We start from the raw sequence: 27,816 nt of genomic DNA on the forward strand, positions 1-27,816 counted from the left end.
GATCCCTCTTCCTTTGGTAGTTTCCAGGAAACGAGAAGGAAAGTTAGGGTGTTTTGGTGGTGAACACAGATTCTAATTATGTAGGCAATTCCCATTTTTTAAACGTGTAGTAGACTCAAGGGAAGTGACTTTTATGTAGGGTGCCCATTTTCCTCAGTTAGACCATTCTCATTGCTTGACTTGCTGTAGCGATAGCAACGTGGGAGATGAATAGTGGCAGTTTTTTATTATTTAAAAAACTATATATGCCAATAAGCGGATTCCTTAATAGCTATATACGCTTTCTTTGGAACAACCATTTCAGAGTGAATTGTTTCCATTATTTTTCTGTCTTCATGAGAGGCGGAGGACTTCATTTTCACTTTCACCTATGGCTTGTTTTTCTGTTTGCATTAACTGCTGCTAGTTTTGGTTTGGGTATCGAAAATCAGCGTGTGAGGTGCATTGCAGCCGAGAGACGAGCTCTCCTTGATTTCAAGAAAGGTCTTACCGTTGTGGCAAACCACCTGGTTTCATGGACAAGTGAAGAAGAAGAGTGTTGCAATTGGATAGGTGTTGGTTGCGACAACTCAACCGGCCATGTTGTCAAGCTGGACCTCCACAGCATGTTTACTACAGGCGAGATCGGGTATTCCTTGCTTGAGTTAAAGCACTTGAGTCACTTGGACCTCTCTTCTAATAACTTTCATAAAATCCCAGACTTCATTGGTTCACTTTCAGAGCTCACTTACCTAGATCTCTCATACAACCCTCTCACTGGGATCATTCCTCACCAGCTTGGGAATCTTTCTAGGCTGCTTTATCTTGATCTTGTTCCTGTTCCTTTTTACCTTCATTCATTGAAATCCGACAACCTTGAATGGCTTTCTCATCTTTCTTCTTTGAAATCACTGAAAATCGGTTTCACCAATTTTACAAAAGCTACAAACTGGCTCCAAGTTATTCAATCTCATCCTTCCCTCTCAGTACTACACTTTAACTTTTGTGATATTTCAGAGGTTGATCCTTCATCTCTTTCCCATTTTAATTCTTCAAATTCTTTATCTGTTCTTCACCTGACATCATCTACTTTGCAACCTTCAACATTTCCTCTGTTGCTGAATCTGAGTCAAAAGTTTGTTGAACTCTGATTTCTCTGATAATTACTTATCGAGTTCAATCTCACTCTCTTTTGACAACATGCCAGCTCTCCAACGCGTTAATTTAAGAGGAAATAATCTTGAAGGTGGAATACCAAAGTTCTTGGGGGAATATCTGCAATTTAAAAGAGTTGGACTTAAGGGATAACAAGCTCAGCGGATCTCTCGGGGTTGTTTTCAAAAACTTAGGGTGTGCCAAGGATTCTCTAGAAGCTTTGGCTTTGGCCCGGAATCGACTGACTGGAGCATTGCCTGATCTTTCAATATTATCATCATTGAGAAAATTATCTCTTTCAGGAAACCAACTTGAGGGGCCTCTTCCGGTCAACATCGGGAAAATGTCTCAACTTGAGCTCTTGGATGTTTCCTCCAACTCTTTACATGGTGTCATTTCCGAAGTTCACCTGTTTAATCTTACCAAATTGAAAGAACTGTCTATATCCTTTAATTCTTTGTCTTTTAATACTAGCTCTGATTGGATCCCTCCATTTCAACTTGATTATATTGACATGCGTTCATGTAAGCTTGGTCCACAATTTCCGAGTTGGCTTCGATGGCAAACTAATTTCTCCGTTATGGATATTTCTGACAACAACATTTCAGGAACCATGCCGAACTGGTTTTGGAATCTGCCTTCAGGACTTGTGTTTTTGAACTTTTCCTTCAACAAAATCAGTGGGAGTATTCCAAATCTGCAACTAGAATTTGATGATTCCCCTTTTATAGTTTTGAGATCAAATCTTTTTCATGGTTCTATACCTCCTTTTTTGTTTAATTGAGGGGTTTTGGATCTATCCATCAACATGTTCAGTGGACCTTTGTCATTGTTGTGCATGAGGATGAATAATGGTTTGAGTTATCTTGACCTCTCTTACAATTTGTTAGTGGGTGGGATTCCTGATTGTTGGAACAAGTACAAGAGCTTAACTGCAATCAATTTGGAGAACAATAATTTGTTGGGAGTAATCCCTAATTCTTTGGGCTCACTACAAAATTTGAAGTCATTGCGCTTAAGGAACACAAGTTTGTATGGTGAAATACCACACTCACTAAAAAATTGTACTGCATTGCAACTTCTGGATTTGGGAGACAACAAATTGACTGGAATCATTCCACCATGGATAGGAGAAAGACTCGATAGGTTGATTGTTCTTCGTCTACGATCAAATGAGTTTCATGGCAACATACCTTCAACTCTATGTCGCCAACAGTTTCTTCAAGTATTAGATCTTTCTCTCAACAACATATCAGGAGACATTCCTTCATGCCTAAACAATTTGACAGCCATGGCTCACTTTGGAAGTTCTATGGAAACTATCTCTATAATGGGGATAGGTTATGCCATGGATTTTTCTGGTGGTATAGTGGAGGACTTTGATGAGCATTTGTTAGTTGTATTTAAAGGTTTTGAACGAGAATATGGCAACACTTGGATTGTTAAAGAGTATTGACTTGTCATGCAACAAATTAAGTGGGGAAATACCTCGAGAACTAGCAAGTTTGCAAGGGTTGATAAATCTGAATCTTTCAAGAAACATGTTGAGGGGAAGCATAATTAGGGAGATTGGCCAATTGAAATCCTTGGATTCACTCGATTTGTCCACAAATAATCTGTCTGGTGAAATCCCGGAAAGCATGTCCGAATTATCTTTTCTCGGCGTTTTGGATTTGTCAAACAACAAATTGTCCGGAAAAATTCCTTCAAGCACTCAGTTGCAGAGTTTCAATGCTATTTCATATTCAGGGAATTGGAGACTGTGCGGAGAACCATTAAGCAAATGTCCTGAAGATGAGCCACCAAAGGTGCCTAACAATGGCGGTACTGAAAGAAGCAGTGAAGGTGATGAAGGATTGTTTGAGCCTCTATGGTTTTTTATTGGGATGACTACTGGATTTCTTGTAGGATTTTGGGGGATACTTGGTTCATTGGTGATTAACAGATCATGGAGACACAAATATTTTCAGTTGGTGAACAAGTTAAGGGAGTGGATCAGATTAAGAATGGCACTGATGGTGGTGAAGTTGCGACGCAAACTTGGATTGAAAGAGTGAGATATAAAATGCTCTCCATTTTTCGATTGTTTGTTGGGGTCTGCCTGCTTGGATTTATTTACAATTTTACCATCGTTGTGTAAGCTTGGATTAATAATAATTGTTTGTGCTATTCTGTTGATGTACCATCAAGGAATATTTTGATGTTAAGTGAGATTGAAAATCAGGTAATCAGCAAATGATTTTAGATCCCAATTAACAGTTTCGATTAAAAAAACAGATTTATGTAAGAGAGTGTTTAAATACAATATAAAGAAAATAACTCTAAACTAAATGCACAATATCAAAAAACCCAAAAAAATATAGCTATTTACATAAAAAAATACTTTGCATCGTCGTGACATCTCATGCATATTCGTTTCGTCATCCCAACATTTCTGATACGAGTCACACCCCCACAAAGTTATTATCCACTTGCTTTCCTAGAATTACTAAGAAATAAAATTCCACCAAACATTTATTACCAAGTTTTTTTAAAAAATAATAATAAAGATAAAATGACCTTGAAAAATGATTCAAGTTATCATTTATTACTAATTCTAATTGAAAATAAAGGAAATTCACTATCTATACGAGTAATAAATGACCTTGTTGAAAGCAGATAGCAGCTTTTTCTTTATAAATAAGATACCTTTTAAAGTGAGAATTAATCTTCAAGCAAAGGTGGAGCCCTCGAAACATCATTGTTTGAAGTACTTAAAATTATATAATTATACTATTACAATTTATAATATCAAAAACTTACAATTTAATTAAATTTTATTATTTAAATAAATTTAAGAAATTATATTTTTTTTAATTATAAGAGAGTGCGATTACGAAAATAGTATTTCACTCAATTTCATCCAAATTATTCTATAATTCCAAACACATCTTAAGTAAACACTATTTAGAAAGTCAATTGAGTATCAATATCATATCAATTAGACTTTTTCATTAGCTTAACATCAGTTTCGTGTTAAATGTCGATTTATAAAATATAACTTATTGAATGGATAACTTAAAGTTGACATACTTAAATAAAATAGGCAATGATATTAAATTTTAGGGAGATTTTTTTATTACGTCATATGCAATAAGACATGTTTTAAATATGTTTCACATCAAATCTAATTTAACATTTAACATGTATATAAAAATTTATTTGGCACGATATTGATACTTTGAATACTTAATTAGAACATTTTAAAGTTTTGTAACTAATTTGAAGTTTTGATCATAGTTTGGGGGCTCTGGTGCGATTAGCCCTATTTGGCCTGAATGTCCTTTTTAAAGAACAATGATCAAACCAGAAGAAATATACTGAAAGCTAAAGCAGATATAATGGGAGTTCGTTAACAAGCATCATTTTCATGGCTTCCACTTTATGTTGTACTTTCAACGACCTTTGGTCCACTAAGGAAGTGACCATTTTTATTCTACCCCTTTGAGCTGCTTTTCAACTACTGCCACTGTGCTACAATAGCATCAATGGTGGTACTAGTGGTGTTAGATAAGGCCATATATCATAGAAAAACAATCATCATCGAGCCACAACCTTAATAATGAATGCCACTCTTGGTTTCTTGGTACCCTTTAATCATCATTATCTTTCTCTTTAATTCTCCCATTACTTGCACTCCTTTTTACTCAATTACTTTCTCTCTTATAACTTTTACACCCCCCAATGATGCAAACTTGATATTTACTCTTATTAAGGATTTAAGGGAGCCCGCTCTGTTTTTACTCAAATTATGTTCATTTCATGTTGTTAGCAGATTCTATGGCCTTGAACTGCTTCTGGGTCACCTTGTTTTTGTTCTTTGGCTTTTTGGGTGTTGTTTTCTGTGAGCAAGATGGTATGTGTAATTTGCTCTTTTCATGTTTGTGTAAATGCGTAGCTGTTTTATCCAAGTTTCCCACCTTTTATGTTTAGCTATAGCCTTTGTTCATTTTTGGGAAAAAGTTCATAGATCAAATAGCAAATCAATCCCCTCGTCCATTTCTACACTTAAAAATGTCTATGCAGACACATTACATCAGCTTTTAATAGTAGAAATGGATGAAATTTTTAGCATAAAGAATCTTTTTACTCTTTGATCTAATGTACATGAATTAATTTGTTCATTTTGTTAATAAAAAAGACAAAATATAATCTGAATTTTAGTACAAGACCTCCATGGTACTTTTACCTTCATTTTTGTTTTTAAAGCTTTGATGGAAACAGAATGGTCCAACTCAGGCTTTGGATTTGAGGAATTTGTGTCGTGTTCTTTACATTTGGTTTGCTATGTGACAGGTTTCTTGAGCTTATCATGTGGTGGAGCAAGGGCTTATGTTGATTCATCTAATATAACATGGGTCTCAGATGATACATACATAAACACAGGCAATATAACTACCATTAACTATGTTGAGGATTCTGGTACTTATTCATCAAATGTTCCACTTCGGTTTTTCCCCGAATCTCAACGTCGTAATTGCTATAAATTACCAGTGGAAAATACATCATCCATGGTTCTTGTGAGAGCTCAATTTTTGTATAAGAACTATGATAGACATTGGAAACCTCCAGCTTTCTTAGTTTCTCTTGGGACAGCTATAACTAGTACTGTGAACTTAACTAACAAAGATCCATGGATTGAAGAGTTCATATGGCCAGTGAGTAAGGCCACACTGTCATTTTGTTTGAATGCTATTCCGAGCAGTGGATCTCCAGTTATTTCTTCTCTTGAAGTTCGACCACTTCCTCGAGGGGCTTACCGTAGTGGCATTGGAGGTTTCTCAAATAAGTCACTTCGTAAGCGGTATCGAATCAATAGTGGTTATACCAATGGATCATTGAGGTAAGTATGTTTACCAACCTTTCACCATCTATGGCTGCTGTCTTCTGTTAGGATGTTTTACTATTAAATTCGGTTAAAACAGGTACCCTGCAGATCCGTTTGACCGCATTTGGGATGCTGATCGAAGTTACACACCAGCTCATCTCTCACCAGCCTTCCACATTCCCCTTGGCTTGAATTTATCAAGCCTAAAGGAGAGTCCTCCTTTGGATGTGTTGCAGACTGCTAGAGTTCTGGCTCGGGACGACTTCTTACATTACAACCTACCTCTAGATACATTCGGGGACTACTATATTGTCCTCTATTTTGCAGACATTCTTCCAGTTTCTGCTTCTTTCGATATATTAATCAATGGGGTCGTTCAGCAATCCAATTTCACTATAACAACCTCAGAAACCAGTACTCTATATTTCACACAAAAGCGAATCACAAGTCTGGATATTGCATTTAGGAGAATCAGATTCTACCCTCAAATCAGTGCATTTGAGGTCTATGAAATTGTTGATATTCCACCAGAGGCTTCTTCAACTACAGTTTCAGCACTTCAAGTTATCGAGCAGTCTACTGGTTTCGATCTCGGATGGCAAGATGATCCATGCTTACCAACTCCATGGAATCATATTGAATGTGAAGGAAGTACAGTGACATCATTGTATGTACCAAAGTAAACTGTAGCTTACGAATTTCGTATTCTACCTCGGCTAACTACTTGTATGGATTTATCATTTTTCTCTTAGGGACCTTTCAGACACCAACTTGAGGTCAATTAGTCCAACATTTGGTGACTTGCTGGATCTTAAAATACTGTAAATGTCTTCATCTGTCTTTTAACTCTTAATATTATCAGCCTATCGCATCCTCTATATAAATATCTCATTCTCTTTCAGGGATTTGCATAACACATCACTTTCAGGAGCAATAGAAAATCTGGACAGCCTGCAATACCTCGAGAAATTGTAATTCCGGTCAAAGCATTCACCTTTCATTAATATCTTCATGTAGCAGAGACTAATAATATATCTTCCCTAAATTCTCAGGAACCTGAGTTTCAATCAGTTAACATCCTTTGGTTCTGATTTAGACAGCTTGGTTAACCTTAAAATTTTGTAAGTTGTAATCTTCTCTAATTATTCATTGAAACTGTTATTGATAGTATTAATACTGCATCATTGTTATTTTTCTACATGCAGGGACTTGCATAATAACAGTTTACAGGGAATAGTACCAGCCAGCTTGGGAGAGTTGGAGAATCTACATTTGCTGTAAGTGACTTCTATAAAAACCGTACCAACTGGTGAAGAACCAAAAATGTGGTTTCTCCCTCATTGCCTCAAAGTGTTTCAATGGATGAAAAACTGTGTTCTTTCGTTCTTCAGGAACCTGGAGAATAATAAACTGCAAGGCACCCTACCCCCATCTTTGAACAGAGAAAGCTTGGAAGTTAGGTATGGCACTGATGTTCTTGTTTTATTCTATCTCAAGATATTCGTATTCATGTTTCTGGATGGAATCAACATTGGTGCAGAACATTAGGGAATTTATGCCTTTCCTTTTCAACAATGGCATGCAACGAAGCCACATCGAATGAGACACCAAAAGTTACTGTTATTACAAATAGGAAGCACACTCCACATACACGTTTAGCCATTATACTCGGAGCAGCTGGAGGAGCCGTATTTGCTCTACTCCTCATTTCTCGTTCAGTATTTTTGTATATAAATAAAAGGGAAACTGAAGCCGCAGATACTACAAGTATGCGATAGTTGTTTACATCATTGTTACTGTGAAAATTGACAACACGATTCATATATGCACATCTTTCTCGTATTCAGGTGCACCTATTGATATGCGAAACTGGAATGCTGCAAGAATATTTTCTTACAAAGAAATAAAAGCAGCTACAAACAACTTTAAGGAAGTCATAGGCCGAGGTGGTTTTGGATCTGTTTACCTTGGAAAGCTATCAGATGGCAAACTGGTAGCAGTAAAAGTGCGATCTGATCGAACTCAATTGGGTGCCGACTCTTTTATTAACGAGGTTTATCATCGAACCTTCTCTCCAGTTTCCTTGCCTAGCACATAATTCAATGTGAGCTCAGTGATTTTCTAGCCATTCTATTGAAGAACTTGACTGAAGACTCTATACAATCATCTAGACCATTGCTTAATGATAATCTTTAGGGGTATTTCAATTTGACTGAAATGCCTCTCCATGCATATGGAATGCCTGCAGGTTCATCTGTTATCGAAAATTCGACATCAAAATCTTGTATGCTTGGAAGGATTTTGTTATGAATCAAAGAAGCAGATACTAGTGTATGAGTATCTACCTGGTGGATCACTGGCTGATTACTTACATGGTATGTTTGGAAGGATAAATCTGTTCCTCACATGCTAAAATACGCCCTGGTTCAACCTTGATGTTTTGTTTTCAGGTCCAAATAGTCAAAAGTTTTCTTTAAGCTGGGTTCGGAGACTGAAAATAGCTGTTGATGCTGCAAAAGGTAAGTCTGGTATTCTGTTTAGCAATGGGAAAATTTCATGTTTTCTGGTTCGAACTTTTCATACCTGCATATGTTAACAATTTTTTCTTCAAACATAATGATTATAAGATCCTAACATAGAAGCAACCCTTTCTTGGGATTAATATTTGATGCATAATCTTCTTGTTTACCACAATGACAGATTTTCACATTTTATATCTGTTTCTTTTTGAAGGGCTGGACTACTTGCATAACGGGAGCGATCCAAGAATAATACACCGCGATGTCAAGTGCAGTAACATCCTTTTGGACGCTCAAATGAATGCCAAGGTCTGTGATTTTGGCCTCTCTAAGCAAGTAACTCAATCCGACGCAACTCATGTCACAACCGCTGTCAAAGGCACTGCAGGCTATCTAGATCCTGAGTAAGCCTTAGTTGATCTCATTAAGTTAATGCCTTCACTGCACCAGACCGTTGTTGTATGCCATTTTACCTGCAGGTACTATTCCACTAAACAGCTGACTGAGAAAAGTGATGTATACAGTTTCGGTGTTGTTCTTTTGGAGCTCATATGTGGAAGAGAACCACTGAATCACTCCGGATCCCCGGATTCCTTCAATTTAGTGCTATGGGTAGGTAACCGAGTTCGATAACATTAAACCTATATTTTAGTTCTTAGCTCTTAAAAACTGGTTCATACTTGGTTTCATTGCAGGCAAAGCCCTACTTACAGGCAAGTGCATTTGAGATAGTAGATGATAGCTTAAAGGGAACCTTCGAGGCAGAAAGCATGAGAAGAGCAGCCTTAGTCGCTGTAAAATCCGTCGATAGAGATGCATCCTTGAGACCAACCATTGCAGAGGTTTTAGCAGAGCTGAAAGATGCATACAGTATCCAGCTCTCATATCTTGCATCTTTGGGACACTCAGGTTAAAACTAGCACATATGAAATCAAAAATATATATTCTTTTACTAATGATGTTACAAGAAGATTTGGTTTTTGGCTAGGTGAGGCATAATTGTTTCAAGACGAGGCCTTTATTTCAGAGAAATGAACATTAAGTTATTGAGCATTGCATGAGGTTTATTTCAGGGTATACTTACAAGTTACAAGAGTGTATATTTTTATCTGTTTTGTCAATTGCAAGCAAATAATAGTTCTTTTTTTTTCTTTTGCATATAAATATATTTTTATGTATGTCTATATATAATATATGGAAATATTTTTTAGAAAATCAATAAACCCGAAATAATATCCTGTAACATGCTAGAACCAATACCAGAACAAAAACGACGACAGTAGTATAACCTTGATTAGGTCCTTTTTACCTCAAGGTTAGACTTCAAGATGGAACTAACAAACTTCTTTCAATTGTTTTACCTTCCATTGACATTTCAAGTATATAGGATAGATAAGCAGCAGAGTTAATAAATATCATTAATCTATAGTTTATATCTTAAAGCCTCCTTTGCTCATCATATGCTGGAAGCTGAATCTTGCAACCTTAACATTCTGCAATGTGGGAGTAAATTTGAGGGAATGAATATGTATGTACATACATATTCATATAAAGTAGCATAGTTAATGAACATCATTAATCTATTTGACTTTAACATATGTACATACACACACACACACACACACACACACACACACCAGCATCCTTTGTGTTAGGCTAATTGCTGATTGATTCCATAAGTAATAATTCAATGCGAAAATAACTTACTCCCTGTTTTTGATACAATCCCATCTAAGATTCTTCTATACGTACGTACATACATACATACATACAAATATATACTCGAACAGTTTGACAGTTCATATACGATTAATGTTTTAACATCTAATCACAAGATCCACATTCATCTCACACGGTTCCAAAATCGATCCAAAATCTATCACATTAACAGTTAAAAACTTCTTCATCAAACAAATAATTAATGACTTAATTTATTTGAAATTTTATGTACATAATTTACATAACATAAAAACAACAGTCAAATAAACATAACTTGTATATAAAAATTTTGAAAACAAGAAAAACTAAAGTAATACATTTATAGGATACATATGAACGTGATAACTTTGTAATTATAGGAACCATACCAACGGGTAAACACATAGCTAAAACACTAAATAAAATCTTAATACCCCTAAGTTCGGCACTTAATTACTCATTTCAATTAAACAGGGAAAGCAAATTAGATAAAAATTGCAAGGGCCAAGCAAAACGAAGCCTTTAGAATGAGATGATACGGTTCTTTTGAAGTGACCATAGACAATTGGTTCGTTCCAAATTCAAAAGAAATCAAATCAAAGATTATAATAAGATCCGGAGCACATTTCAGATTGCACCAAAACTAGGATCTTAAACCTTCAGAACAGGAGTACGACCAGCATTTTACCTCCAACTACACAATAATCCATTTAAGATACACCAAGGCTTGTAATTAGTATTTATTACACCCCAGAAGGAAAGGGAAATGGAATGGGATTGATAATTTAGTGGAGACTGCTACCTAGCAATGGGGGTAAAGATGATGGGATTAGTACGACCAGCATTTTACCTCCAACTACACAATAATCCTTTTAAGAGTTGCTGCATGAACTAACTAAGCTACGCTTTAGGTTCAGATGCTGATCGTTCTAATACCATGGACCAGTACGTATACCAGAAACCTTATATTCACAAAATTTCTGAAGGCTTTTGCCCATAAAAATGATTGCTACTGCTTTGATCTGAAAGGGTAATAATACATGAACTAATCTAACGGGCAAAAGGAAATAAGGCCCCTTTATGAAGACCATGGAAAAAGAGGAAGAAAGTACAAAGGAAATGGAGATGTGACCTATGTACAAATGCCTCTATATCTGTCTCCATCTTCGCTATGCTCTAAAGCAGCCATATACATAATCCCTCAAAATCCGAAAAGAAAGCAGAAACAAAAACTAAGTCCTTTTTCCAGTGAATTTCTAACCTGCAAATGGCAGCGACCTATTTCCACAACGCAATACCCTAATAAAATAGTCAGCTTCATCTGCATGAAACCCACAACTCGATTATGTCCACTCTCCATTCAAGTTCAAGAAAATTAAGATAAGAAAGAAATAAACAAAAAGAAACAGAAAAAGCGACAGCTTTACACAATCCAAATAGTTACATGCCCAAGCGCCCATAACTAGCTGCAGAAAGTAGGCTTCAATCAAGCAAGGGTGCATTGGGAGGGAGATAGAGAAGCTTTAACAAATCAATTAACAACAATGAGAGAATGAGAGAGAAAGAGAGAGAGGATTATTTATCATCATTGATATATCACAAAAATATGAAATTCTGCATGTTTTAGTTTTGCCTAGTATGCCAGCCTAAAATATAGAAAAAATATATCAGATCTGCCTAAATTTTTATAAATTGTCATTACCTGTACAATGCTGTTACAAGAGCATGCAAACCCAGCCCTAGCAGGACCCATTGCTGTCAGCACTGCTCCATCAACTATACTAATTCATTCAAGCTTAGAATTAGAATGCCTGTGATACAAGCTGCCCTGTGCTGCTTGCAGATGCATAGTTTGCTGTTGTGGCTGCTGCTGCAATGGCAGCTGTTGTGGGGGAGAATTATGCTGATCTTGTTGTAATTGCTCTGGTGGCTGGTAGTGTTGTTGAGATGATGGTGGAGTGGAAGATTGTTGTATCTGTGGCTGGTGCGACCATTGTGCCCCAGATTTACTTCCAAGATGGGGTAAGCCGCCAGATAATTGTCTCTGCCCTAGCCCTTGGCTGACAGAAGGTCCTGGATCACTACCAGTTGAAGTTGTAAGAGGAGCGCTGCCTATGGATCCCACTTGAGTGGCCACATTTGGCATACCAGGATCATACACTGCTTCTGGTGATTTCCACTGAGAACCACCAACAGAAGGAGAAACAACCGGTACCATGTTATTAACTAAATCAGGGCCAGCCTGATGCATTGCCGATGTTGTGGTTGTACCCATCTGTGAGGCATTATTCCTAGGCTGTTGGTCAGCTTGAGCTAGCTCAGCTTGAGATTTGCTGGAAGGATCAGAATTTGTTTGTCGATTCTGTTGAAGCATCTTTTGAACGCACGGTTGGTTTTGATTAGCCTGCTTTTGGTGCAGCTGTGATTGTAGCTGCAAGTGCTGGTGGTGTGAACCCATAGCTCCTGGCAGCACGGGTTGATGCACAGCTGATAGTGTACGACCAGAAGGCACTGTGGAAACCTGGCCTTGAGAACTATTATCGGAATGGGAAGCCATCTGCCGGAGTTGCTTTGTAGAAAGCGCTGCTGCCCCAGACATTACCTTTTGCTTTGGCTGGGAATGGTTCAAAGGTTGAGAAGAAACTACAGGCTTAGATGGTTGGACAGGGCTCACTCCTGGCCCAGAATACATGCCTTGACTTTGTATCATATGCTCTCCTTTCTTGGAACCTTGGTTGCCAGGGGCCATGCTAACGCCATTCAGACGAGCATGGTCAGCAGAAACGTTCTGATGCATCAGTCCTCTTCCCCCTCCCTTCAAAAGTTTAGATTGCTGTTGAGACTGCGTTTGTTGATGTTGCTGAGGATGGTGCCTGCTAGACTGTTGAAACTGCTGCTGCAATGACTGCCGCTGCCGTTGCTTGCCTACCTGATTGTTCAACCCACTAGCACCAGGTTGGGGATTTCTACCAAGCCCATGAGGGGACAACTGGTGTTTCTGTTGCCGCTGAATTGAAGTAGGAGGCATTGGTGAAGATGGTGTCAACGGGAGTGATACTGGCTGATTTGAAGCTTGAGATTGAATCTGGGAACTAGTCTGAAGAGAAGAGATAGGAAGTTGGGCCTGAGGTTGAACCTGTGGCATCAAAGTGCTGGATGCAGCAAACGGTTGCAGTGGCTGCTGTTGTTGCTGATGCACATGAAGCTGCTGCGGCTGCATTTGCCTTTCTTTAGCTAAGCGCATGGCATACACTTGCTGTTGTGACCCAGTAGCATGATTAGAACCCTGAAGATCCGCATGATGAGATTTACTCGGTGCACGAGACTGCTGTGGAGGCGTTTGCTGCTGCTGAGGATGACTAGGGTAAGCAGAAGTCAACCCATTGAAAGCAGGAATTCCCTGGCCATTCCCTTGAGCCTGCATTTGGAGCTCAGGTGCCATTTGCATTTGATGCTCTGGATTGGGGCCAGACTATCAAAAATAAAGAAAAAGGAAAGTCATCTTAGTTCAGAAACAAGTGCATAAATGCCAAATCAACTGCATTTTTATACTCAGAGGAATACTTTAAAGCTTAAGATATGAGAATGATAGTTAAACAAAATCATACAAGATTAAGGTTTATTCATATCAACAATCGATAGCACAATGGGTATTGCTTATCAGTCAGCCAGAGTACCACCCAACTTGGTGGCATTGAGCTCTATAAACATGTAATATCCAGCCAATTAAATTCTTGAATTTCAGCAAGTTGTTGCATCCAACCTTAAGGCATTGAAGCCTGCAATCAAGCCTATACTAAATTCCTGAATTTCATCAGGTCATTAAATCTAAAGTGTTTATTTAGATACCCACAATTCATTCTCTTTCTGATTGTTAACAAGAGAACTATGATAAAAGAAGATTTTAGGATTACAGTCATCAAAGAAATCTATTTTGATGGGATCTTTTGGTGCAAGCAATCCTCAAAGTTCATGAGTTCTGGACCCAGCAATCAATGAAAACTAATTTGTCGGGGGAAATACCGATGCTGATTGTTTGCGTATGACAATTAACCATTTATATGGAAGAAAAGAAGCCCAAGCCAGACTAGCATGCTAAAACATGGACTTAACCATACCGCTCTCTGGAAAGTAAATAACTTACTCGCATCAGGTGTGTGGTGTCATGAGGTCTTAACATTGAATTGGCTCGACCAGAACCTGGCCCAGAGGGCATATTGACAGGGCTTGGCATTCCCCCCATATTGGAGGACAGCATGCTGCCAGAATTCAGCATTGCTGATGATGCCATTCCTTGGAAGCCCGGCGTTGACATTGGCATGCTTCTATTTACCCCACACATCATGCCCACACCATTTGCAGCAGGTAGCATACGACCACGTTCTGATCCAGAAACAGACCCGGCGAGAGATAAGTTGGACTGCTGAACATTCCTGCCAGATAACATTTGATTATATTGTTGGATTCTATGCTGCTCATCAGCTGGTAAAGATGTTCTAGGAACACCATATCTACAATCCCTGAGAGCAAATGACCCAAACTTGTACCATTAGTATCTGAAAGTATGTACATACATAGGATGCAAGCCCCACATAAGCCTTATACCTCACAGCTGCATTGAGTGGGGCAGATGGTGATGATAAATTATTTCCAAGAACCATGCTAGAAGATCCCTGCAGTGAGGAATTTCCTCCAGAGGCAGGAAGCCTTGATCCCACATCTCCTTGATTCAACATTGCTAAACCACTAACATAAGAAGCCTGACATCCAAAGGGTAGAACATCTTGGCTTGATGCAGTGGCATCACAAAGATCTAGAGGCCTTTATCCAGATGATGAACAAAAAATAAAAATGCAGTGATTGCAATAAAAGCAACAACAGGATAACAAGACCAATGAAAAAGTAATGAACACGAATGAAATAACAAGCTAACCAAAACAGCAAACCTTACGTTAAAACCCCTCCATTTAAGTTATTTGGGCAGACTTGTTTAAGAGCAATAACATGAGAATTATGGACCGGAACTATCTGCTTCAAATCCTGGTAATCATGTTTTACAATAGACAAGATAGAAAGGCCCAAGTCAGGAGAGTTTGAAGAATTAAGGTGAAGTAAACAAATTAGACTTTAGCATGCTTTCAAGCATTAAGACTGTAGGTTTTGTTCAATTCCGGACTTTATGCCACCCCACTGACTGCTAACACACTTACGAAACAAAAGGTGAAAGTTCTCTTACAGTGAAATACATTTAGGTTCAGTTAGATTTAATAGTTGTTTAAGAGCACAGACAAATGTCCAATTAAGTGCACCATACAGTGTGGAACAGCATCTCAACTTAAAAGACAGCTTATTCAATGTTTTCAAAGTAAATCCAATATTTTAAGATCCCCTTTAAATGTGTGTATTAATGTTTTATACTACTACTCAAGTGCTACATGAATACTTCAGATGAAGTATAGGGGAAAAAAAGGAGCAAAGAATACTATGGATTTAGAGCAAGCCTGTATTCTATAACCGGGAGTAGGGGAAAGGTCAACTTCAATCAACAGGAAACTTCTTTTATTGCTCTCCCAGCTTACCCAAGAAGAATTAATGAAACCCTTTCAAGAAATTGCAGCTAGAGGACAATGGGACTACATGTCTGCTGTTTTGACCTTATCATTTATTTTCATTTTAAGAATAGTTCACCGCAAGTTCAGTAGTTTCATTTCAGTCTCGGAGCACCAACATCCACAAATACAAGATATGAAACATCATTCATATAGTTCTTTATTGAAAGAGACACTGATATTGATCAAGTGGCATCATGTAATACAAATAGAATCTAAAATAGTGCATGCCAGCTGGCCCATTTCCTTGAAGCATAGGTCAGAATGTTTCAAAATAATGAGTACAGTAAATCTAGTAGTTTTTGAACAAGTATTGTGTACCTTCAGAAATAAAATTAACAGTGCACAAAAGTCCTTAAAATGCCCATAGTAATAATTGGCATCAATATTCAAAATAATATAACTGCAAATTTGAAATTACTGAAGGTACCAAGAAGAGACTGATCTCTTCTTAATCCTACATACATGCCAGAATTTCTAGAGAAAATTTATATGTACTATAAAATTCACATATGTACCTGACTCCGCCAATAGTTCTGCTTCTTGCTAATTAGTATAATTTTCTCAAAATGAGACTTCAGAGTATCCTCTTCCATCGGCCCTTGCAAACGTTGAAACAACCGTCTGGCACTTCCCTGCATGAAACACAGAAGTAGCAGCCGATCATACAAGATAAAGTTAGCTTCATGGAATATGTCATTCATCAAACATAAACAAAAATGTGAATTTACTAGCTTTTGGTAGAGATAGGACCTTCGGAATGCCAGGCAATGTCGATGGATATGGCTGTGAGGACCCTGAATCATCAGCACTGTCAGCTCCATCTCCACTCCTATCCATTAAAATTTTGTGGCGTTCCTTACATTCGTTAGGCTTGCGGAATATGCACTGAACACATTGAGAAGTTCACAAGATTATTACCAAATGGAGAAAGCTGACAAGTGGAAGGAAGGAGCAAGGTGAGGGCCAAAGGACCAAAAAAAAAGCACTAGTAAGGCTGCTGTAGTGTACATAGAAAGGGCAAATGAAATATGTACCACTTTTAGAGTGATAAGACATATCATTAGTAGCAATTTAATTATCTGACACATTAGAAGGAAGAACTAAATAACAAGATATGTTTATATAGACATTTTACTCAAGCCCTGACCTTAAACTGAAGGGTACTGTTGATGGCATCACTTACAAGCTGCCAATTTGGACCCATGTCATGTACAAGGACAACAAGTGCCTGAACATAAATCCAGAAACATCTCAAGGCCTGGTTGTAATGGTAACAGCAATTGAAGAATAATTTAAAGAAAAGATACCAAAAGTTAACCTGATCTTCAAATAGTGACCATGGACTACCAGAAGCAAGCTGACCAGTAGACATCTGGAAGAAGTTTCAATCACACCCAGAGCTAAGACAACTACAAAGCACATGATCAAGCAGAATGTAACAAACAGGTAAACGAAAAATACCTTAGGCGTTTTGACTTTTCTGCCCTTGTCACTACCATGAATTAATCTAATGATTTTGCTTGGGTTGGGCATATTACTCATTTGGGACCCTACTGGTGAAGGGATGGATCCATTTGGAGTGATGTCATAAGCACTATCAGGCTGATGCTTCATTATCTTCAACTTCTTGGCATTATGTTGTCCATATAAACCTAAGAAAAAGACAACTGAAAATTTGAAGGACGAAGAACATACCACCAGATAGATATATACCCAACCAAGTAACCAACCATTTAATTAAATGCAAGAAGAAAAGAGCTTTACCACTGGTTCCATTAGAATCAAAATGATGACTCTCTGGTCTCTTTTTCAAATAATCCCTCTGTGAAAGAACACCACCATCAAACATGAGATTACCAATTAGAAAAAGAGCACATAGACCAAAATTTTGGCAAATATACGGGAAAACAGAATATGCAGATAAAGTTCACTGCTACTTAAAAAAAGACTAATGAGTTTTGACACCCTCATAAGTCATATCTATCATGGAAAGCAGGATCCAACTTGGTCAGATGGACAATTGAAAATAATGAAATAACCTTAAAGATTTGAAAATGAAAAAAAGTTTCCTTAATCATGAAAACAGAAGAAATACGACTGAATTTCATGATCAAATTAAAAACAGGCAATACCTTTGAAATTGAATATCAAGTTGGGTACAATTACGCTTTTAAAGTAATACACAAAAGAACCTAAAAAAGGTAATTACTCATCCAGGCAGGAAAAAGAATAATGATAAAATAAATATATACTAATTCTTTAAAATAGAAAGAAAACTATGAAGTAAACAATATATATATTCATAACAAGATAAACAGCTTGGAACAGTGGAGATTTAAAAAAATAAAAAAAAAATACCTGTTCACTGTGAACAGGAGACTCCAGCTGCCAACCCTGATTGTATGCCAAACCCTACCAGAAACACAATTCAGGGACCTTTAGAAACCATAAAGACAAATAATGAACTATCCATATCATTCCAGGGGTGAGAAACCCCAGTGTCAGTTAAAACAGAAGAATTCCTACATACAAGATTTTTGGCCTTTTTCTTCTTTTTAGGTTTTGTTGGTGTTCCTGCACAATCATATGGTTGCTGCCTTTCAAAGTCCCCAATTGAATCAACCTCCAAGCTGTTTTGGGTCCGTAATCCTCCATGCAATGTATTCTGTTCATCCTGAAAAGAATTAGTATCTCCACTAGAAGCATCAGTTTGTGTTGGAGCCCGTGAATCCCTGGCAGCTGCTGCACTGCTAAATGGACTTAAAACCCTCTGCCTGGAGCCAGTGCGCACACATTTCCCAGGAACTAAACCATCATATAGACTACTGGCAGGCCTTTTTCCCATGAAAATGGATGGTTGGCCGCAATTTCCGTATGGCAAATCAGCACCCACTTTATATTGTCTTGCAGGATATGATTTCATTGGGTTCTTTCGCTTCTTATGGTTTAATTTTGATGATTGTCTCCCCTCAAAGGCTCCAGGCAAATAATATGTACTTGTTTCTCCTTCATCCTCATCATACACAGAGTCATCATATCCAAACTCTGAATTCACAGAAGTTGTAAGGAACAGAAGAATATTCAATGACTAAGAATCTAAAAGAATAAAGAGCAATAATTACCTGCTCTAGCATCATAAGCAGATGTTTCAAACTCCTCTTGCACAGTACTTCCAGTTTTCTGGTAGAAAAAAAATCTCCAATAATAAGCAAGATTCAAAACAGAGAAGTCCTAAGAACAAGACTCAGGTAAATTGGGCACAGAAATGGAACTATCATGGTTGTCCACGGTAACCATGGCTGAAATAATTTAAGATTAATTATATCAGTCCAGCACTATGCTCTTCAAAATTCTATTCTACCTTAATAAATCTAGCGGAAGAAAAAGAAAAAGGCGCATATAAACTCATTAAACGAAATATTTTACCTCAGTCTGTACCATATAAGATTCAATAGATCTTCGGTAGGTTTCCATAGCTCCAGAATGAACTGCATAGAACAGGTTTTCCTGAAAATGAAGTGCATAAAAGTTCAAGCAAAGAATCTGATGTAAAGAAAATATTACCAGAAAATAAACTCCAGAACTGGGCATGAGGAGTTAAACAAATACAAGCTATTAAAAGAGAGATCAAAAAGCTCTATGCAAAAGCCAAGAATAATGTTTAAGAAAACCTGAAAGGAAATATTTAAGCCATACTTCTGTTAGGTGTTCATCCCAAGAAATGTCCATAATGCCCAAGTCACATATCCTGTCAGGAGTTGCTGGTGCTTCAGCTAGGAGTGATGGAACAGGGGAACTATTATATTTCAAATATCTAAGAGCATATGCCCGGATAGCAAATCTATTGTTCTTTCCAGTGTGCTGCTGGCACTCCTTTGCAGCCTGCTCCACATCATGTTTCACAAAAAGATAAGACAGAAAGAAAATATTTCAGGTTATGGTACGATATAGAAATGAATATAACAGGAGCATCAAGCAGTTTTCGCAAGAGAAAGGAACTGAAAGCATGAAGAAAGAGCTCAAACAGCTCTAGAACTATAACTCAATGCCAAATATTTAAGTGGATATTCTAGAATCTAGTTCTGAAGTCAAAGGCCGTAAATCATCATGCATTTTCAATTGAATGTTAACTCATCATCCAGAGCCTATGAACTCAATCATCAAATAATCCAACCAAGCCCAGCAAACCAGCATGCACTTAAAAAAGCCAGCATACCATTGAAATTAGAATTAAGATGCAAACAAAGTTTGATTAAAGAAAGCCAACAATCCACATAACTAGCCAAGTTCTCAGTGGCCTCTACATTTCTAAGATAAGTCAGCTCCCGCCAGATCAAGTAAAAGTTACCATGTATTGGAGAACAGAACTTATAAGCTGATAACCAACATAAATAATCATTAAAAAAAAAACTTTAATTCAATTTGAATAATATAGAAGCAACTTGCACCAGGCTTTAATAGGAAAATTAAACATAAAAATTATCATCACTGTTACCACACAGAAAGACATGCATAAATTGATCAAGAATAAAGACCAATAAACGTCCAAGAAATAACCAGTACCATATCTAGTTCGGTAGTTGTGATCTCAGTAACTTTATTGGCCCTTGACCCCTTCAAGTCATGGCCACAGGTTTTTAGACCAAGATTTGCATCCTTACTAGTTAGAAGAACCTCTGCCGAATGCCAAAAGTCCATGACAGCATTAGCAAGGGTTAAAGCTATTTTTTTGAGTTTCCAATATCGACATTGTTCTTCAAATTTAAATTGTGAAGTAAAAGCAACACGTCTGCATATTTGAGCAGCAGCAGTCATCTTCCAAAGACGCTCCTACAAGCATATAAAGAACAACAAAGGATGAGTATAAGCAAATTGTCAATTATGCTTTGGACCCAACTTTATAGACAGATATAAAACTAAAGCTAATAAAAAAAGGGCTCTCGATAGGAAGGAGAAAACTAAAAAGAATAATGCATAAAATGAATTCAATATACATTCAACAATGAAATAATACCTGAGCAAAATCATTTGCTAACCATGCCATTTCCTCAAGGACAAAGTCCCAGTGAGATTTCCGGCTGTTCTCCAAAGGTAAGGTACCAACAGACAGCTCTGCAATCCTTTTCCGCTTAGCCTGTTTACCATAATACTAGACCTTTTAAGCTTTTTAAAGACAAACAAAATACATCACAATTTAAGAACTTAATGGGAATTTATCAGTCAAAAAGATAAACAAACCATCTCTATAATCCGTGCCTCTTCCAAAATGGAATCTTCACGTGCCTTGTCCACCACTTCCACATGATTTTCCAAACTAGTTTGTGTATCAGCATTATCAGTACAGGTTATTCCTGAGAAAGTCATCTCAGGAATCTCACACATAAAGTTATCCATTGTGCCTTGGGGCCTACTAGCACAAGCTTTTTCTATGTTGGAGTTAGAATTATCACCCTGCACAGTACTAACTTTCCTATCAGCTTCTGATTCAGCATCATTGCTTTGTATCACCTCATTGTTGGAGGGACAGCTTATCTCAATTTGCAATTCAGATCTTACTTCCTCCACTTTGACAGTAGAATCATTAAGTGAGTGGTTCTGATTCATGGAATTATTAGCATCACAAATGACAGCAGCATTATCAAGAACCTTGATCTCATTCTTTTCTTTTGCTGATTCACCGACAGCTAAGGCTGGTGACTCTTCTTTTTCTGATGTGTGTTCCAAGGGATTTACATTAGAATCAACATTTTTGGGGTTAATACACGCTTCATTATCGTTATTTACATCTAAGCTTAAGCTGTTTTTAGTAGAAGATGACTCCATATCCAAGCCCTTTGTCCCTATTGCCACACTGCTATTTTTCTCTTCATTTGATATGTTTTTCCTATCTATTTTAGCATCAGCAACCCCATTTAGCTGATGAGAACTAGTTTCATTTTCAGGTTTTGTTGCACCAGTACCAGGTGAGCGTTCAAGACTTGCTGAAACTACCTGCTCCTTCCCTACAACAAGATTAGGTTCCTCAAAAGCCAAACTAACTGGAGATTTATGAGCTTCCATTATAGCAGGTTCCTTAGGCAGGTCATCTATCAATGTTTTGGAAGCTATGACATCAACCTTTCTTTCAAATTGATCACCCTTTGAATGACCAGTCGTTTCTTCCACAGGCTTCCCACCATCCAACTCCATATTTAACTGATCATCAGAAGTTATTACCTTTGAAGCCAAATCACCATTAGAAGTAGCAGATTTTGTGGTAGTAACAGAGGAAATGTTTTTGTCCTTTTGGTTATTTGGTTCAGACGTTGAAGCCTTCACATCCTTTGATGCTCCACGAGCAGGTAAAGAAGAGCCACGACCAGCTCGACCCTGGACAATATCTGTTGAACTTGATCGGCCACCCTCTCGTTTGATTTTGGACCTGTACCTTCGAGCATATGGGCGAAAAATAGTCGAATCTTCAGACTCCTTAACATTTTGAGTCCCTTCCATATGTGAAGATTGCTCTGATGGAACAACAGTGTTCCTCTTACGAGAATGCATAGACTTCCTTTCACCTTCAGGCAACTCATTTTCACCATCAAAAAGTAAGAGATTGTCAGCACTATTGGGTTCACAAGCTGCAGGAACCCCTGGTCTACCACTACTCTCTACTGAATCGCCATAAGCTGAAGCAGACTGTGCAAAACTACCTTTTGCTTCACTGTATTAATATCAGCCAGTTACTCCAATATAATTCAGAACTACAGTACACAACAGAAAAAATATATATTTATATGTATATATACCTGGTAACAAAATGTTGTGCATGCTGATCAGTGAGAGAAGTAGATTGGACACTAACTGAAGCTGCATTGCCATATTTAAAATCCAAGGGATTTCCACCCTGACAGCAAGGTGCTTTATGATGAATATTAGTTTATAAAAAATCAGAAGCAGCAAGAGGAGATATAAAAGCATACTTTCTCAAGAAAATCTAGTTCCCTTCTCCTTTCCTCACGAACATCATACTCCTGCCTGTTATAATAAGGATAAAAATGAAAGAAAATAAGTTGTGTGTTCTAAGGAATGAGAACCAAGTGCGCATTCTTGAAAAAGGTATGAGTAAACAAAAGTGGAATGGAAGTATCACCTCAGTTCTGCTTGAGCCTGCTCAATGGCTGATCTGCGTGGAGAGGTTTTGACACCAATCCCAACTCCACCATCAACAACCCTTCCCATGAAATCAACCTCAGCATTTACTAAGAGCGCAGATCCTGAGCTACATCCATGCATTCCTACCTAAATATCTACAGCCCCTCCCATCGACGCAAAAAAGATGATATCTGTGAATACCTACAAAGATGTCAAAAAAGGGGGAAAATTACAACTAGAGTAGAAACAAAGGCAAATAATGAATAGAAAAGAAGCATCCAATTAATGTAAATAAACACATGCAACGACCACGTACCACGTAAATCCATAAGCATTCAATCGAAATGCGTAAATAGAAACCCTAAACGCATTGAATCACGGAAGTGAAGCTCTAGTTTGAAACATTACTCAAAATTCTAGGGTTTCTAAAACAAAAATTATGCTATTTTACCAATTTGACTTAAAAAATTTTGATATTTACAAAAAGGACCCTGATTTAAAAATAATCACTAAAATAACCCGAAATAAACAGTAAAAATGAGTTTTAGCCTCTTAATGGCCGGCACCACCTGGTATTTTGGACCCGTGATTGCCTGATGATTGTGCCAGACTTTAAAAAATTAAATTTTTTGGTTCTGGTCTGTCAATAGTCTGCACTAGTGTATTTTTTTTAAATCGTATCATACTATTATACAAAAATTTAAAAAAAAATTTGGGTGCTGGCCTGTCAATTAGGGGTGTGCAAAATTTAGGTAAAACCGAAAAAATTCGGTTAACCGACCAAATTCGGTTAATCGGTCAGTTAACCAAATTTTTTCAGTCAGGGTCGGTTAATTATTTTTTGATTTTTCGGTTAACGGTTAATTCAATTTGAAACTGGTCGGTTAACCAAATTTTTTTGGTTTAACCGAAAAATTAATAAATAAAATTATAATATATAAATAGGCCCAGTATTCACCTAAACCCAATCCAAACTCAAGTATCCAACCCAACCCAACCCAATTACCTAAACCAACTCAATCATAAAAATTACAAATAATTTAATAAATAAAAATAAAATTTCAATTATGTGTTAATTTCAAGACTTATGTAATATTAGTGATTCAAATACTTATGTAATGTTTTTAATTATGTAGTGATTCAATTTGGTTAATTCAGGTAATTCGGTTAATTCGGTTAATTCGGTTAATTTTTAACCAAAAATAAAGAACATATAATTTTCGGTTAATTCGGTTAACCGAAAAAATTTCAGTTCGGTTAATTTTTTTGAAAAAATTTCAGTTCGGTTAACGGTTAAAAATTTTAAAAGGTCAGTTAATTCGGTTAATGTTATTTCGGGTCGGTTAATCGACTGAACACCCCTACTGTCAATGGTTGGCACCACCAGTACGAAAAAATAAATTTTGGGTGCTGGCCTATCAATGACCGGCACCACCAATACGAAAAAAAAATTTGGGTGCTGGCCTGTCAATGGCCGGCACCAGCAGTTCCAAAAAAAAAAATTGGCTTCTGGCCTATCAATGGTCAGGACAACTAGTACGAAAAAAAAAATTTTGGGTGCTGGCCTGTCAATGGTCGGCACCACCAGTACGAAAAAAATTTTGGGTGCTAGCCTGTCAATGGCCGTCACCACCAATACAAAAAAAAAATTTTGAGTGCTGGCTTGTCAATGGCCGACACCACCAGTACGAAAAAAAATGTTTTTGGGTGTTGGCCTTCTAATGGCCATCACCAACAGTACGAAAAAAAATTTATGGTGCTGGCCTATCAATGGCCGGCACCACTAATACGAAAAAAAATTTGGGTACTGGCTTGTCAATGGCCGGCACCACCAATACAAAAAAAAAATTGGGTGCTAGCCATTCAATGGCCGGCACCAAATTTATCAAATATATATAGGTATTTTATCTTCCATTTTGTTTGGTTTGAATTTTTTTTTCTTTTGTTTAGAATAAAGCAAAATTTTTTTAAATGAGTTCTCAAATGTTGTTTGTTTATGTTCATTTCGATGGAGAAATGATAAATACAACTGAAGAAGGTTGAGTATTTCGAAGCCGGAAGAAAATATGAATGAGATTCAACAAACGGATTTTGCTGTCGGATTTAAAACGAAAAATCAATACAAAGATAGCAACTAGAGGTGTCCATGGGCCGGGCCCAAAAAAAAATCGACCCGCGTCCTAGGCCCGGCCCAGCCCGAAATATGGGCTTGAAATTTTGTCCAAGCCCGGCCCAGGAAAAATTCCTAAGCCAGGGCCCGGCCCATTTTTTAATAAACACCAAAAATTTATTTTAAAAATAAAAAAATATTTTAAAAATATTTTAAAATTAAAAAATAAAATATATATTTATTATATTCGGGTCGGGCCGGGCTGAGCCCGGGCCAAAAATGTGGTGTTCGAGGCCCGGCCCGTTTTCTAAACGGGCATCGTTTTTTGCCCAAACCCATATTTCGGGCCTATATTTTTACCCGAACCCTTCCATATTTCGGGTGGGTCGTCGGGTCGGGCCGAGTCGCCCGGCCCATGGACACCTCTAATAGCAACCCATTGCGAAAAGTAAATATTGAGACTGTTTTACAAATTTCTAGTTTCAACTGATTCGCTAAAGTTCTCAGAAATAGAGCTTGAAGATGATGATGATGATGATTTAGGGACAATGATAACAATTTAATGCCCCCTGAAATAGAAAATCCTAGCCCAATTGAGTTGTTCGCAAAGATAGCTAAACCGGACCCCATTCAAGTGGTAATTCCAGCAAGCCAGCGCTCCGGAATTGATTTTGATCTTAACGTCTCTTGGGAAGATCAGTCGAGTTTTAGACGGTCAACACCAACTCCCGAAAATCTAAACACCGGTGGATGTTCGTATAACACCCCTGACTCATGTCCTCGTCTAGAGATCCATCCAGAGGTGTTGGCCACCATAGAAGATAGTGATAAAGGGTCCAATAATGATAATCAGTCCCACCATGATCTGAACGATGATTTTAGTGACCCCGATTTGGATGACATCACTGAAGACATAGACGAGGAAGGGCCAATAGATGGTGAAAATGTGAACCCCCACTCGTCCGGAAACACGGGCCCTGGTATAGTTATAAGAAATAATCCAGGGCCCTGGTATAGTCCCTCTGAGTTATGCGTGCTTTTCAATTGGGCCCTTTCCTTTATTTTAACTTTCGATTTTTACCCTATTTTTTATTAAATTTCAATTTAGTCCTTTTGCACTTATTTGTTTATAATTTTAGCCCCAATTGTATTCAAAAATTTATTTTTTTAGCCCTTTAATTTTATTCCAATAACAATTTAGCTTCTTTTTGTCTCTGTCTTGGTTTTAATTTTGTTTTGTGTTGTGTTTTACTTTTTTTTTATTTACTCTTTTATTTTTATTATTTCATCGTGATTTTTATGTTTAATCTTGCTTTTATTTTGTTTAATTTTATTTTTATTCGTGAACTTCATTAATATTATTGTTGTTGTTGTTGTTATTACTATTATTTTTATTTTTATTAGTATTATTATTTTATTGTTTTCATTATTTCACTTATTTACATATTTTACTCTAAATTATTTATTTAAATTTCACTTATGTTGTAATTTAGATCATTACTTTCCATATTTTCATAAACCTTTTTTACATCTTTTATATATTTATTTTATTTACTTGGATTTTTTTAGTGTTTTTTTTCCTCTTATTTGTATGCTTTGGTTCTATTATTATCGTTATTCCTTGATTGTTCATATTATTGTTAAAATAGTGCATGTAATATAATTCTCGTAAACTGCCTTTATTATTATATTCGTTATTGTTATTTATTAGTGCAATATTTCATGCATGTAATATTTCGAACATCGTACATTTCTATCCAAATTTGTAAAAATACATTTTTTTAAAACGAATACAATATTCCGTACCCTCGGAATTCGAGAAAATCAATCCTTAATTTACTGGATTTTGATTTTTCCGATAAATCCGAATATACAAATCATTTTTCAAAAACATATTTTTTTAAATTATCTCAATAATTAATAAGACTATGTTCTAACTTACAGAATATGGTTTTTTCTAAAACCTAGATAATCGAATATCCTTCAAATAAGTAAATTTTCGGTATTTATTCTCATATCGAGAATTCAAGATAGTGTCTTAACTTACAGGACATGATTCTCTTTCTCGATTAACGTGAATTGTGCCCCTTTCTTGAATTTTTTTAAATATTTTAACAAAGGATCGTATTTTAAATTTCTTTTTGAATTCTCAATTTTTCGACATTAAGACATTGATTAATCGATTAGGTACCAATTTTGGGCGTTACGGGGGTGCTAATCCTTCCTCGTACGTAACTGACTCCCGAACCCGTTTTTTTTTAATTCGTAGACCAAAATCGTTTTTAAGGTGACCCGATCACACCTCAATGGAAGATCGGTGGCGACTCCTGTTTTTTCTTTTCATTTTCGACACAGTATTTGGTTTTCAAAAATGGTTTCGACAGCTTGGCGACTCCACTGGGGACTGATTTTGAGAGTCGAGCCACAAATTGATTAATTTCTGTCTTTTTGTCGAAAGTTGAAAATTCAATTTAAATTTATGATTCTTTTATTGCATTGTTATAGTTTGCATCATTGTGGTATGTTTGCTTCGTTGGCTTAAGTTTTTTAAATCACTGCATATTGCACTGCATAACCGTTAGGTTATATCCTTTTAAGTGAGAGTGAGAAACTATTCCTTCGTGAGGTCTTCACCTCCGTGCAGGGTAGTAGATCGTTTTCGGGATACATCCGTACCTATGTCTTCGTGAGATTTTCATCTTCGTGCAGCCATAGGGAAATGTATTCCCTTGAACTGAACTC

General features: G+C 37.0%; 2 protein-coding genes and 1 pseudogene across 10 annotated transcripts; 2 read left to right on the forward strand and 1 right to left on the reverse strand.

Moving 5' to 3' along the window:
- Positions 1-243: 243 nt before the first annotated feature.
- Positions 244-2,751, forward strand: LOC107963308 (receptor-like protein EIX2; annotated as a pseudogene).
- A 1,801-nt stretch (positions 2,752-4,552) lies between these two features.
- LOC107962814 (probable LRR receptor-like serine/threonine-protein kinase At5g48740) lies at positions 4,553-9,666 on the forward strand. Of its 3 annotated transcripts, none has more exons than XM_016899345.2 (16): positions 4,553-5,029; positions 5,470-6,016; positions 6,099-6,668; positions 6,754-6,822; positions 6,904-6,972; positions 7,054-7,122; positions 7,207-7,278; positions 7,393-7,461; positions 7,542-7,768; positions 7,849-8,054; positions 8,250-8,376; positions 8,452-8,520; positions 8,735-8,924; positions 9,045-9,132; positions 9,216-9,429; positions 9,509-9,666. In XM_016899345.2, exons 1-16 carry the CDS (start codon positions 4,936-4,938, stop codon positions 9,517-9,519), a joined length of 2,691 nt encoding a protein of 896 aa, XP_016754834.1. In that variant the 5' UTR covers positions 4,553-4,935; the 3' UTR covers positions 9,520-9,666. The 3 variants fall into 3 exon arrangements, with proteins under 3 accessions (XP_016754834.1, XP_040954693.1, XP_016754833.1); XM_016899344.2 differs by having other exon boundaries at positions 4,556-5,029; positions 9,000-9,132; XM_041098759.1 differs by having other exon boundaries at positions 4,554-5,029; positions 9,216-9,666.
- Positions 9,667-11,206: 1,540 nt separating this feature from the next.
- On the reverse strand, positions 11,207-23,415 carry LOC107962813 (chromatin modification-related protein EAF1 B). Of its 7 annotated transcripts, none has more exons than XR_005916985.1 (23): positions 23,281-23,396; positions 22,963-23,165; positions 22,793-22,847; positions 22,619-22,716; positions 21,069-22,533; positions 20,845-20,964; positions 20,394-20,660; positions 19,527-19,712; positions 19,257-19,337; positions 18,953-19,010; positions 18,361-18,875; positions 18,189-18,242; positions 17,595-17,652; positions 17,292-17,482; positions 17,149-17,202; positions 16,978-17,058; positions 16,581-16,715; positions 16,346-16,462; positions 15,170-15,258; positions 14,824-15,039; positions 14,363-14,651; positions 11,921-13,690; positions 11,207-11,539 (listed from the first exon to the last, which is right to left on the reverse strand). XR_005916985.1 is itself a non-coding variant. In XM_016899341.2 (22 exons), the coding sequence occupies exons 2-22, from the start codon at positions 23,103-23,105 to the stop codon at positions 12,005-12,007; spliced, it is 6,045 nt and encodes a 2,014-aa protein (XP_016754830.2). In that variant the 5' UTR covers positions 23,106-23,165; positions 23,281-23,415; the 3' UTR covers positions 11,207-12,004. The 7 variants fall into 7 exon arrangements, 4 of the variants coding, with proteins under 4 accessions (XP_016754830.2, XP_016754831.2, XP_016754832.2 ...); XR_001701783.2 differs by having other exon boundaries at positions 14,363-14,738; XR_005916984.1 differs by having other exon boundaries at positions 11,207-11,739; positions 14,363-14,738.
- Between the last annotated feature and the right edge of the window lie 4,401 nt (positions 23,416-27,816).

This window comes from Gossypium hirsutum, chromosome D08, assembly GCF_007990345.1.
Source record: "Gossypium hirsutum isolate 1008001.06 chromosome D08, Gossypium_hirsutum_v2.1, whole genome shotgun sequence".
Classification (NCBI taxonomy): Eukaryota; Viridiplantae; Streptophyta; class Magnoliopsida; order Malvales; family Malvaceae; genus Gossypium; species Gossypium hirsutum.